The following is a 15,022-nucleotide window of genomic DNA, read 5'->3' on the forward strand; positions in this document are numbered from 1 at the left end:
AGAATAGACAATACAGAATAGGAGTTTAGCAGAGAACAGCTATAGATAGATGCATTGGGCTAGGAGTAGGCATAACTAAGTCAGGACTTAATTTATTGCTTTTTTTCTTCTAGTCCTGATTCTCTCTAAGCTTCTATTTCCTTTTATTACAGAATAATGAATTAAGCTACGTGGGTTCAATGATCAGTGTTGCTCTAGAAGTCAATGAATCTATGACTGTTGTTTTTTGTTTGTTTGTTTTTTTTTTTCAGTCACTCCATCAGAGAAATTCTGGGCCAGGCCCATCTGTGGATCCATAACTCATATGACCATCCTCCCACCAAAGAAGCCTCTGATCTTACTTTGACCACTTGGATTGTCCAAAATCACAACTGGTGGGAGTCTGGAAACCAATGATAGCTGATGGAGCTTCTATTCCTAACCTGAACCTGTGGCCAGTATAGAAAAGAAGTGCTTTGAATTTCACCTCAATATTTTGCCATGTCCTAATCTGATTTTATTATTTCTAACAATAGGTCTCAGCAATAATAACACAAAATTTCTTTTCAATTCAATTTCCATATATGTATACCTGAGTGATAAATTAGAAGTTGTCTCTAAACATGGAGTATGTATAACATTTCGAATGCTCTGATAAAAATTATCAATGAATAAATATAAAGTGAGAAGATACTAATTTAAAGAACTAAAAATGACCTTGTGCGTGAAGTTACAGTTTATTTTTTTCCTACTTTTGCCCATTTATCAGTACTACATAAACACTACACTATTTAGACTTAAAACATTTTTCACTAATAAGAGAAAAATATCAAAATAATTTCAATGCTAATGCTATTGACAAGAGACTGTGAAAATCAAAATACTGGTAAATACTTTGTTCTCCTTCAGAATATTCTCCGTTCATTTAAAATCACAGGGACAGAGCATCATAAAAGACTGACGACAACTGCAACTCTCTTGAGACTAATATAAAAGCTGGAACTTTCATGAGGAAGCTATAGTGATCTTTAAAAGCCAAGTGGCCTTGGCTTCAATCCATTTCTTTTTAACATTTATGAGACTTCAAAGTCCACTGTTGTGTCTTTCTTTGTAGTTTCTATAGAAGCATTTGCTTATTAAAAAACAAACAAAACTATAAGCTTCTGTGTGAAACACTATTAACTGTGAAACAGATGTTGAAAACCTGCAATTCCAGATGCAAATAAAACTGTATGGAATTGTGGAGATTAAGGAATGGACAAGGAAATTCAATCATAGCCATAGTCATCATCCACAGCTATATGAAATCTAGATATGCTGTTTCCTTCTGGAGTTAACAGTTAGAGCACAGGGTACCAAAACTGCTGTTAACATTTTAATTATTCATTTTAAAGAGTCATCTAAATTCATCCCCAAAATAATTTTAATTTTTAAAGATTTATTTATTTATTTGGGGGAGAGAGAGAATGAGAGAGAGCACACAAGTGGGGGGAAGGGCAGAGGGAGACCAAGAGGGAGAGAAGCAGACTCCCCACTGAGCAGAGAGCCCCATGTGGGGCCTGATCTCACAACCCAGATCTCACAACCCCAGGTCATGACCTGAGCCAAAACCAAGAGTTGGCTGCTTAACTGACTGAACCACCCAGGTGCCCCTCCTCAAAATGGTTTTAGATTTCAAAATATTCTACTTGAAGAAATATGTCATTATCTTTAAAATTAGAAGAGACAAACGTCCTTGTCCTCATCTTCCAAAATGAACTTGGAAATAAAATTATAAATGCTATTTGTTTTGGACAAGACTTTGTAAATTACTATAAGGAAACATTCATATCAATTTTGTCATTATATGTAAACTATGGGCTCATTTTAAATTCAGTTAAGAAATATTACCCACTTCCAGCTATTGCTTAACTTTAAGAATTGTCAAAGCTGAAATGTTTAGAACCTTTGTATAGGAAAGTAGAAATAAAAAGAAACACCACATACTGTGGTGTTACATTGCACTATGGATATAGTGGGAGGTGGAAAGCATTTTAGGACTGGTTCATTTTATGTAGAAAACCTCAAGAAACAGTTTAAGACTAGGCGGGAAAAGCCCAGATATCTGGCACTACAGTGCTGGTTTGAGCCTTACTCTACCACTTAGTAGACGGGTGATGTTGGCCACTTGGTGCCTAGGTTTCATCTTTAATGAAAGTGGTAATACTAGTACCTTCCTAATAAGTACTAGTTATAAGTACAAGAACTAAATTAAATGAATGAACATGTTTAAAGTATTTAGAACAAAACAGATGTTATATGTATTAAATAAAATTTTCCTTCATACTACCCTGCCTCTTTCACTTCACTTATAGAGTGAGCCATCTTACCCAATATGATTTGTCCCACTGACTGGCAGGTTAATTATTTAGAAGCTGGTTCAATTAAATAATCAGTAAGAAAAATACATCTCTAAAGTAATATGTTAATTTAGAACTTGTACATGTTTATTGGCCCAATATTTTGATGAAAAGCCAAAACCTTTTCTCTAAACATTGACCTGTTGAATAAAGCTCTGTTATTTCTTTCTTGTCCTAAACATTATCTACATTTCAAGCTGCTTTTTTATTTAAAGTGAATTATTAAAGATGTTTGTGAAGTAGACTGAATGCAGAATGCATCTAGATTACTACCATTTCCCCAAATCTTTAAGAGCTGCCTGGTCTACTGCATATCAATTTTTTATTAGCAATTCACCTTTTAGAACATTATCATTATAGGTTTCTTAGAAGTAATTTTTTTCATATTCATGACTCACAAGTTTATGCAGCAATTAAAATACCTTGTTATTTATAACAAATGCAAAAAGGGCATATATAGATGTGAGAGTATAGCTGGCTCCGGGCAAGCATACCACATAAACTAAGAAAACACAAGTATGCAAAAATTCAGAAAGGATCTACTATGATGAGCTTCAAGGAGGCTTGGACATTGATCTTTGTGTTCTAAAGGAATGGAAATTGTCAATGAATTCTACAAGCTGATTAAGTGGAAGTCACTTAAGAGAACTTCTACTATACTTTCTTGACTTGATTATTTATATGTCTTGAGTCCTAATCTAGACTGTGACCACTTTAAGAGAAGGAGAGCAGATTTTATTCATCTCTGAATTTCTAACATAGCATTGGATTACAGCAAGTACTTAATAACTGCTGGCTAAAAAAATGAATGAGTTTGAATTAACAAATATCTGAATATATCACATTGAAGCCACCCTATATTCTTAACTTAAATGTTGCCAAACTTACAACATGGTTGATCTGTCATTAAACCCACCTGTAAGTATTATTACTGAAATTATAAAAAACTTCCTTATAAAACAAATTTCCTCATAACAGGGATGATCACAAGACAATCCCTGAAAATAGCATTAGAGCTAAAATACAGTACATGCATAATATATTTTGATCTAATGGCGGTAGGCATTTGGAATAAATGTTCTTATTTAGAATTCTAAGCAAGGACAACTGCTAGGGGACATCTGTCCTCCTTGCAGCCATTTCTAAATATTAGGCAATTTGAAGTATGATCTTTTGAATCATCCATTTGAGTCTTAAGAGTTTCTTCATTCTTTGTTTTTTTTCAATATCTGTATCATATTTCAATTTCTTGTGTTTACTCCTCAGGCTGCTAGAAGCATACAGCAACTTTAATAGCACTCCCTCTGTGACAGGCATTTCATATACTGTACAATCAAAGCTTTTCAAGTCTGCTCTATAACTGTTGATTTGTTGATTGGGGTTTAACCTTCTCTTCTAAAAGAAGGCTTCTCAGAAGTGGAATTCTTTGTAAAGTCACAGTTTATGAGAGTGTTATATTCCCTACTTCATGCTGTTTGTCAGGTGAATGGGATGGCAATACCCAGAAATGCCCGGGAAATACACACACAGGTTTATAGAGAATCACAGTTCAGATTCTTGAAAAAGAGCAATGTTGAACACCTTGGGTCAGACATAAAGGATGAGGTAGGCTAGTGTAACCAAGGCCACGTCCCCAAATCAGCATTTCTCCATGTGTGGTCGGAGGCCCTCAGGGCTCCCTGGGATCAACACTATTTTCATAATAATAATGACATTACATAGCTTCATGCTTTCATTTTCTCTCTCCATTCATAAGTGTACAGGTTGCAAAAAGCTCATCAATATGTAGATTCCACGTTGAAACTAACCGTTAGAAAACTAATACTTCCCAAGTCTCAGTGTAGTATAGAAGGAAAATACTTGCCATTATATGAAAAGACTATCACACCAGATTTTCTTCATGCATTTCAACCAAGAAAATGTATAACAACAGATTAAAGTGTAGAAACACATGAGAATCCAGCTATCTCATATTACGTCACAATAAAGAGATTTGCAAAAAGGTAAAATAATGTCACTCTTCTAATTTATATTTTCTTGTCTTGGGAAATATAATTCTCTTTCATAAAAATAAGTTATTTATATTAATTTGTAACAGGTTTACTATTGATTTTTAAATGAATACATATGTACATTTCTCAGTTTTAATTCCTAATGTAGGAAATATTTATACATATTAGTCACATAGACAAAAGCTCTTTTCTTTGGAGTTTTCAACTTTTAGAGGGTAAATGGGTTTTTAGAACAAAATGTTTAAGAACCTCTACCCTAAATGAATTAAGTCCGATCTGAAAATAATAATACCATATGATTTGATTGACACTGAAAGCACTTTTCCCAAAATAAATTACAAAGAAAAGTAATGAACTAGAGACTAGAGAGAACTCTAAAGAACAACTTTCCATTCCATCTCCAATTAGCATGAAGTAGAAAGGTAAAATCTCATTTTTAAGTGACATTATATAAGTTTAATAGCTATCAGTATGAAACAAATTCTATCAGATACTGCAAAATATCAGTACAACTTATGCATAGGTACACACAACTATTTGGTTCCTTAAGTCAAGGGCTTGTTTTGTGTTTTGTTTTGTTTTGTTTTGTTTTGAGAGAGAGAGAGAGAGAGGTGGGGGAAGGGGCAGAGGGAGAGAGAGAATCTTAGGCAGGCTCTACACCCAGCTCAGAGCCCAACATGGGGCTCGATCTCACAACCCTGAGATCATGACCTGAGCCCAAATCAAGAGTTAGCCACTTAACCGAATGAGCCATCCAGGTGCCCCTCCTTAAGTCAAGAGCTTCTAATTGACTTTTGAACTGTTATTATCTGTTAACACAACAGTGTCAGTGACTAAGTTCCAAACAGAAAATGTAATGAAAGAATTATCACTAAGTAAAATAAATTATTCTTCTACTTAGTAGAATAAAATATGAAGAATCAAAATGTAAACTATGAGTTACTTTGCTCCAAAATGTGTGCATGTGTATTGTAGTGTTGTGTCTGTATTGTTCCTGCACAAATTAATTATTTTTATGTGATAAAATTACCTTAAAATTAAAGTTCACACATGCATACATACACCCAAATACTCATGCTGTTATATATCAGTTTAAGAATCAAAATTGATATCAGAGCCATCTAACTTAAAAAGAATAAGAGTTTCAAAACACCTATGCTACTTGGTTTTCAGTTGCTGGGTTACTAAATGATATTGAAACAATTATGCAAAAAACTCAGCTATATAAAAGCTATAATACCTCTTTATCTCATTATCATTTAAATGTTAAATGCTCCATTATAGAGGTAAATTGGGTTTAAAAAAGAATGTTTCAAGCAGAAGAGCAAAAAATATAAGGTTAAACAGCGTGAGGAACAAGAGCTTCAATCTGTGGTAGAAAGCTTACTAGGGCATGGATTGATCTTTTGATATACTAAGAAAGCCAGACCCTCTGACATGCCCTATGGAGAGTAAATATACTGATCTGGAACAAAAATTATGTGAAACAGCTGTTAAGTGACAGAAGAAATGTGCATCAGACCACCAGCCTGTCATAAATATTGCACTCTTAATCAGAAAGCATCTGTCTTTTCATTTCCTTTTCAGCAATCTCTGCATTGTATTTAATCTGTGCAGAATGCTTCTTTCTCCTAATAGGTGCAACAACGTTTACAAATTGAAAACCTTATTTAAATGAAACTTACAACTGAAGACATTTCAATTAACAGGGCAATATTTTATGAGAAGGAATAATTCTAGCATTTGGCAAATCCATACATTGCTTTGCATCTGTGAAATTAGTTATTGGAAAATTAGAGCATAGACACCAAGAAAAGCTAAAGATGAAATATGCTTCATGCAATCTTATTCAATATATAAGCACCCAGGGAAACTATAGGGAAAAGGCCTTGGTGGGAATATGGAACCATGAAATATTGGGGATGGATATTATAAAATGTCATGTTTCACCAAAAATCATTTTAGAATAATACCCCATATGTCCATTAAAAGTGGCATCTGTGGCACTAGTTTCTTTTCCTACAGTTTTTTTTTTCCCCTATTATCATTCACTCGTTGAAACAGACTATAATAGCTCCATAATCAATCTGCTGGACAAAAAAAAAAAAAAAAAATGGCAAAAGCACTGAAGTTAGCATTATAATCACCCAAATAAAATTTAAATAAATCATTTCTCCCAAAACCTGAGTATAATTATAAAATTAGCTCATTTAGGACACATGCAATTTATAAAGTGAAAAGGACTATAGAATTGTCCACTTTGGCTCTTTTACTGAAAATGAGTGCAGTGATAATGAACCCCATTCCTACAAGGGCCAGCGGGGTAATGCAGGCAATGCAAGTCTGGGGAAACATGTGGCCTGTTAGGTTGATTGTTTCAATTTGTGATAGCAACAGGCATTGAAGAAATACTCTTCTTAACTGCACTCTAGGACAAACAACATGGCAGACTCCTTAATAAAGAACATGGCAAACTGGTGAGTAATGCACAATTTAGCCAATTGTTTCCATTGGGGAAAAATGTTTCCAAATATCCAATTTTTCCCAAAGCTCAGGGCAAACAGAACCTATCTGTAAATTGGATTTTGCCCTTGGGCTTCCAAGTTGCAACCTTTAGTGTAATAGTTGAGAACATGGGCTTACTGTTAAACAGATCCAAAGCCAACTTCTATCTTGGCTATTTATTAATTTTATGACTTTGAATAAGTTACTTGATTTTAAGCTTTATTTCATCCTTGGCAAAAAAGCATTAATTATAATAGCTGACTCAAAATGATATTATAAATATTAGGTAAGGATAAATAAAAATTTTTAGCACATTGAGTACTCAATAAGTGGTAGATATTTTATAAATTATATGCACAATATATATAATATGTAACTATATATACACATATATTTTTAAATCTAATTGCAAATTCAAGAAAAAGCTCTAATTTCCTCCATGCTTTACTAATGGACATAGGGTAAATATTCTTTATATGATGGATAAAGCCTGTCAATGTTTATAATTCCTCTCAATGTATACAAATATTTATTATAGGTTAATGCAGAAAGCAAAGGTTATTATCTGTTCTTGGAAGAATTCACCACACAAAATTATCTCATCTCAAGCATTTACATTTTGCAAGGGACAAACACGTTAAATTTTTTTTCCACACTAAAGCATTATAAACAAGGTCATTTGTTATAAAGCATAGGGGATTCTCTTTTAATTGCTTTTTTAGAGACAAATATAATAAAAAATAATTTTGCTGATGGGAGTTGCACATTTGGGGTATAATTTGAAAAAAACTGATCAGCTCTTTCAGACCAAGCCAGTTCTAGAAGATAGACTTTAGCCGTAAGAGTTTCACAGTGATAACAGTGTCTTCTTAGAACTTTACTGTGACCTGTTTCCAAATCTTTCTACTGACACATCAGATCCTCCCGGTGATCCTCATTAGATGCTACCTCTTCAGCCTTAGAAGCTTGTTTTCCTTAGTAATTAACAAGCTCCTCCTTTCCACTAATGTGTTCTTGTCTAAAAAGTTTGGAGATTCTTCCACTAATATGTTGAACCTACAATCAGATACCTGCAATGATAGCTGTAGTTCATAGAGGCCTTATTATGTGCTCAGTATTAGCTAAATCCCTTCCATGAAGTCTCATTTAATCCTTACCAGGTCTCTAAGAAGTAGATTCCTTAAAAGTATAACAGGGTTCCTCATCTGCAAAACAAGTCTGAAAGAGGTCAACTCATTTGTCTCGTAAGTATCAGAGTCAAGTATCGACCCATTCCTAATGCTATACTATACTGTCTGTCAAATTCTTGGCTTAAGATTTAACCATGATGATTTAGACAGGGATGGAATAAAAGATATTCAACACGTTAACATGACAGGAGCTGGATGGGCTGAGGTAGGAGGATGATGAAGAGATATTAAAAGATATCAAGCAGGAAAATTAAAAATGAGTTATTGTCTTAATACATTGATTTCATTAAAGTGTATATAGTGGGCTTGGGAAAAAACTACCCCTACACACGTATCCCATTTTTACACAACAATAGCATATGAAAATACAATTAAAAAAACAGGTAAATTGTAATGATAACTTTTCCATTACCTAAGAATTCACCTCATTACAATAGGATTCACCTGGAGTCTCTCCCTCCATGAATTTAAGTCATTAGTGACCGTTAGCTGTTTACAGAGGAACTCAGGGATGAGTGTGGGAGTGCTGCTGAGAAACAGAAAGTGAAATATCGCTAATGCTATCAGAAATTAAGATACCCCATACCTGAAGTTGAGCCTATAAAAATGTAATTTAAACACAACTTTTCAGGAGCATCTATAGTTGAAAAACAAAGCAGGTTTTATTCTATTTTCCAGTCACTATTTATATTGTTAATATAATAATTACCTTAACCAGGCCGCCCAACTTTCAAATAGCTCCCAATAAAGCATGCACAACTTGTGAAAGGTAAAATACTCCAACAGGCTTAGATCTGCAGAGAAATAGTTTCCTGTGTCGTAATTCTGAGAAAGGTCAAAAGGTTTGAAGTCCAACAGATAGATGAACACAGACTTAGTTAAGGTAAATCAGGACTGTGATAATCTTTGGGAGAAAAAACCTCCTATCCTCATAAAAAAAAAGTAGTATCTTTTTGGGCAGGCAAACTATTGACAAACTTCGGGCAGCTAATCCACAAGACTCACATTAATATACAGAATGTGAAACGCATTTTCCCTTGGGCAAGGAGAGGAGAATCTATTGTCCGTGTCATCTGTTTCTGTGAATACTGAAGATTACAATTATGTTTTGATGTTAATCCAACTACTGCAAATTTCTTGTTGCGAAGCACACTGTGAAAATGTGAGTGACAGTATAAATCTTTTTAAATTGAATTCAACACTATCGAAAAGAGCTGATGTTTTCAAATACTGTTACAAAGCCTCTGAACAACAAGAATAACTCTCTAAATGAAGCAGCCTCCTATAGTGACCTACTTGGTAAGAAAGACAAATAGCCAGGATAAAATCAAATTCTGCATGTCTGCTATACTGTGTGTGTGTGTGTGTGTGTGTGTGTGTGTGTGTGTGTGTGTTTGTGGGTTTTGCATTTTTAGGAACAATCACCTCTAATGCTTTGATGTCCTCAAAGGCAAACTGCACAGTGGGAACTCCAAGATGGTTGATGAAATAATCCGCATCACCTTGTATCTGTACAGAACTGACGTTGGTTTCTTGGCACTTAGCTCTTCTGGAACAGTTGAAATGATTTTTCTGAAAAACATAATTTAAATTGTTAGCATATACTATGCTTCTTGGGACACCCCAAAATTAGTGCTACTCGAAATACAGTCCATAGATCAGCTGCATCTATGTCACTCAGGAACCTGTTGGAAATATAACTGCTTCGGCTACCCCCTTGTCCTCTGGAATGGGGATAGGAACCTTTAGGGATGGAGCCCAGGAACCTACGCTGTGACAATTCCCTATGGTTCTGACGTTCACTAAACTGTGACTAGCGCTGGACCAAATCAAACTCTGCTTGCTGTTGGTGCTCCAAAAGCATTTTTATCATAGATTTATTATGAACTGAAATGACCCTTTAATTTGAAACATTTTAAAATGATGTTGAGTCCCCAAAAAGTGCAGGTTTTTGTTTTTTTTTTAAGTTTTCCAGTAAATTTAAAAGATGGCTTTGTAGGTTATAATTCCATTCTTTTTAGAATGTTTTTTGAAAACCACAGAAGGAAGTTTCTCTGTTTATTCTATTTTTAAAATTTTTTTTAAAGATTTTATTTATTTATTTAATTGACAGAGAGAGAGAGAGACAGTGAGAGAGGGAACACAAGCAGGGGGAGGGTCAGAGGGAGAAGCAGGCTTCCCGCCGAGCAGGGAGCCTGATACGGGGCTCATCCCAGGACCCTGAGATCATGACCTGAGCTGAAGGCAGTCACTTAACCAACTGAGCCACCCAGGCGCCCCTCTCCATTTATTCTTAAAAGTATATTCCCTCAAGTCTCAAGTATGAAACTTTAATGGAAAAATACCAATCTCGTCAGCTGTAATCATGAGAAAAGTAAGACATTAGCAATGAGAACACTTACATCTCACATCAAGTAGAAAGTATGTAGTCAATACATGTTTGTCATTGAATCAAAACACTGACTCTTCAACAGCCCACCCCCATGTTTCTTTGGCATGATATAATTTCAAAAATACTTTTAAATATAACTGATCAAAAGATTTGGAAATGTGTAGCCTAATATTTAGAAAATGAATTGTTGCAACTTTTTTCAACTACAGTGTTAGATTTTTCCAACATATAATAATGTTCAGTATCTATCCAACTTTCTTTGAGAACCTAAGAGAAAGATCTTTGCAACAAAGTTAAAATCAATTAAAATGGAAAGCCTGTGTGAGCGTTTATAAACAAGGCAAGGTTTCAGTTTAATGTCACTTATATGTATCTTGAGTAAAGCATAAAAACCTAATTTTTTTTATAGTGAACCCCTCCAATTTGCTTCTTTTGAAAGTCCGATTTTCTGAAAAGCGAGTTAATTCTCTTTCACTCCCTGATCTACTCCTGGGGCGAAGATTCCTGAAGGTTTTAAATCAACCTGGGACAGGTTAGGTAGAGTTTAAATATTCCCAAAGAAGAGCTGCCCTTAAGTACTAGATTATGAAAAGCAAAGAAACTACTTTATATCACGTACAAAATTCCAAGTACTTTTGACAGCTCCAGCTGTTGAGAACTGGCACCTTTGAAGGTATTTGTTCAGCCACACTAGATTTTTTTTCCGAATTGAATTTGAATGCTTTCGTCAAGCAAGACATTCACAGGTGTCCTATCACTGGAGTCTCATTATTAGCCTGCTTCACTCATTCACATTCACTGAATGGTGCCCGGATGCATTTGAATTTGTGAAACCTAGACTGTTACACTCTTTTATGTTTTTAATGAGGATTTGATAGAATCTAGTCTTTTCTCTCCCCAAATGCTTAGCCAACAAAATTAGAAATCATTTTTACAAGTGGTTTATTTTCCCTTTACTTACATGTTTCCCTTTACTTACATTTGAGACATGTATCCTACTCAACATCAGTGAAAATACAGGTTTGGCTTTCATTTCATTTTGTATATATAATTCTTTTTTTTTTTTTAAGATTTTGTTTATTTATTTGACAGAGAGAGACACAGTGAGAGAGGGAACACAAGCAGGGGGAGTGGGAGAGGGAGAAGCAGGCTTCCCGCGGAGCAGGGAGCCTGATGTGCGGCTTGATCCCAGGACCCTGGGATCATGACCTGAGCCGAAGGCAGACGCTTAACCGACTGAGCCACCCAGATGCCCCTGTATATATCATTCTTAATATCTACTCCAAGTACTAGCCATGCTGATATTTCCTTAGAATTCTGTGAGAAAAATTTCCTTAGAAATTTTTTTCTCTCTGTCCCTGTCACTCCAATTCCTCAGAGTTGCCAGGCCGAGACATTTCTTCGTGCTCTTTCTTTGCATGTGTGTGAAGTTGCAGAACTTAGATGTTGGAAATGATGGGTCATCAGAACATCTGTTACTCTTTCATTTCCTGCTCTTCTTTCAATCAGTGAAGTGAATTGGACCTGCTAGTGGAAGGGGCTATCTGTGTTTTATTTCCTCTTTTAATTAAACAATAGGAAAACAATCTTCTGAAATATTTAAAAAAAAAAAAAAAGAAATTTTTTTCTCAACAGAAGATTAGCATGAATTAAAAACCAACAATTCTAAATTCTACAATATGTGTCTCTGAAAGAATTAAGTTAAAAAATGTGAAACTTAAATGTAATATATATATTTTTAAGATTTCATTTATTTCAGAGAGAGAGAGAGAGAGAGAGAGCATGAGCTGGGGGGAGGGGCAGAGAGAGAGAGAGAAGCAGACTCCCCATTGAGCAGGGAGCCTGACTCTGGGGACTCTGGGCTCAATCCCAGGACCCCGGGGTCATTACCTGAGACAAAGGCAGACACTTAACTGACTGAGCCACTTAAATGTAATATTTGATACTATTTTTATTTAGTCATTATTGCTATATAATAGCTTCCCTTTGTCAAAAAGTGTGTTTCCCATATATGCCAATTGCTAAAACGACGCAAATGACCCCACTGCAATCAATTCTTGCATTCTCTGTTTGCTCTACAAGTTTCACAAAGCACAGTTCTTGTTTTGCCTCAGCCTTTCACCAGCCCAGGACATTCTTTTTGAAGCCATTATAGATACCGTAGTCTCTCTGTTCTTGCCATGGCTAATCACATTGCATAGCTTTATTATTTTCACCGCCTTCCATTTCTGTGATTCCTTCTAGCTACGCTTACATGTTCTCTGTTTTTCGGCCAAATCAAAAGGGCAATATCCAGCCTTCAGAATTACATTCCCTAAAATACTTCCACATTCTTTTCCCTACTGTGTCTTGCTCTATTTCACCCATTTACTAACAAATCTATCTTTTCCCTAAAGGTGTGTATTACCACCTCTGTCAGTCATCTATAAAAACTTCTTTTGTAAACCAACTAAGATGCCAACAGAATGAGCATTATTTAGAATTGTTTTTAAATTGTATTTTGATGGTTGAGATCATTAAACTACTTCGATGGTGCTAAATATTGACTATGTACAGAGGGAGGCTAGAGTACAAGAAAGACAACCCAAAATTTGAGGATCAGGGACAACACAATTCCCTGAGGAACCTTCCTAGGATCTCTTCCTTACCTACGAAGCCCAGAGTTTCCCTGAAAAGTTCTGTAGAGGACTTAGCGCACCAGCTCATCCCATTTTTCTTCTCTTTGTTTCTCAGTCTCTCTTTCTCACCACCTCATCCTCTGCTGCCTATTCTCCTGTGATTTAACCAGTGATGAGAGGAGGAAGTGCTGTACCCTCAAGCCTGTGTTTATTTTGTTCCTTGGTGTTTTTTTTCCTAGCTATTTTCAGAGTAAAATAGGATAAAAAAGAACCCAATTTTCAGATTGGAGTTTTTCCCCCAGTCATTTCATCTAGGGATTTCACTTCAGAGGGAACATTCCTGGCATAGAAACCCTATTCTCTAAAACTTTTTATTATTCATTACTTTATAATCTAGGCCAAATTCATAGATCTTAAGTGACCCTAAATCTGTATTCTATCCTAATGTGAAGTGTTTTCCCACACAACACCTCAGTGGATTGTAGTAGATCTACATTAGGTAAGAGATAATGACCTACTCAACCCCTGTGAACACTTACATCTGAGAAGGAAATAGAAAGAAATGTTAATTTCCTTCATTTTACTAGAAGTTAGCCACCATGAGAAAGAGAAGGTTGGTAACAAATTTGTGCAGGTCAATTAATCTTTTAAATTTATTTACAAGGCTGAGTAAATTCAAATTAAGTATTTCATCCAAGGGGTTCAAAATGCTTCATACTTAACATTTGATAACAAGCATTTTTATTACAGTTCATAAAATAAGCAAGTTCAGGCAATGCCTGAGGTTATGTCACTTGTTTAATTTCCCACCACAAGTCTATTGAAGACCTCAAATGAAATCACCATCTCGATCCTAAAGCTGCATGCTCTTTGCAACAATACTTTTAGGCTGAAAGGCAAAACCTTATAGTAAATGATCACATAAGTGAAATATAAAGAAATTAAGTCAACATTTACCTTAATTGAATAGTGATACCAAGGCACACTGACAGATTTCTAAAGTATTTAAAAATCTGTTTAATAATTCAAACATTTTACCTCTCCCACACTCTGCTTTCCCGGGCACACATAAATATTCACTCTATATTTGTAGGAAATCTAAGGTGATTACTTACTCCAACAGCAAGTGTACGATTCAAAATAAAAGTACTACATTCTATACATTGTAATAAAATTGAATCACTTTCTTTTCATTTCAGTATTATTTTGTAACTTCAGTTGTATGGAAACAATTTATCTCCCTGGTTTTCCTGATTTTCACAATATAGTAATGTTCCAATCGTGATAATGACACCTATGGGTATTTAAAAAATGATTTCTCGTTATAGGCACTGAGATGGTTAATTTTATGTGTCAATCTGATTGGGCCGCTAGGTACTCAGATATTTGGTCAAACATTATTCTGGGTAGGTCCGTGAGGGTGTTTTCAGATGAGATTTACATTTGAGTTGGTAGACTGACTAAAGCAGGTTACTCTCCCTAATGTGGTTGGGCCTTACTTCGCTCAGTTTAAGGCTTGAATAGAACAAAGGGCAGCCCATCCCCAGTAAGAAAGAACTGCTACACTCTGACATTAGCAGGGACATAAGTCTTCCTTTCTTTAGACTCAACTGAAAGCATATCACTTCTTCTGAGCATCAAGCTTGCTGTTTGGGGGGCTGGAACTCACACCATCAGCTCTCTGGGTTTGTTCTTTCTGGGATTGTAGGGATCTTTTTTTTATTTTTATTTTTTAAAGAATTTATTTATTTATTTGAGAGAGAGAGAGACAGAGAGCCAGCGCGGGAAGGAGAGGGAGGAAGACTCTGAAGCAGACTCATATTGAGCACAGAGCTCTAAGTGGGGCTCGATCCCACAACCTCAAGATCATGACCTGAGCCGAAACCAAGAGTCAAACCACCCAGATGCCCCCTCCCCCTTTTTTAAA

General features: G+C 35.4%; 1 protein-coding gene across 2 annotated transcripts in view; it reads right to left on the reverse strand.

Moving 5' to 3' along the window:
• NAALADL2 (N-acetylated alpha-linked acidic dipeptidase like 2) overlaps positions 1-15,022 on the reverse strand; it is a 1,303,067-nt gene that overhangs the window by 204,584 nt on the left and 1,083,461 nt on the right. For both annotated transcript variants that reach the window (XM_078069051.1, XM_078069053.1), the window contains one exon: positions 9,511-9,657. In XM_078069051.1, coding sequence (XP_077925177.1) covers positions 9,511-9,657 — 147 coding nt within the window. The remainder of the gene's footprint in view (positions 1-9,510; positions 9,658-15,022) is intronic.

Source organism: Halichoerus grypus, chromosome 1 (genome assembly GCF_964656455.1).
Source record: "Halichoerus grypus chromosome 1, mHalGry1.hap1.1, whole genome shotgun sequence".
Taxonomy (NCBI): Eukaryota; Metazoa; Chordata; class Mammalia; order Carnivora; family Phocidae; genus Halichoerus; species Halichoerus grypus.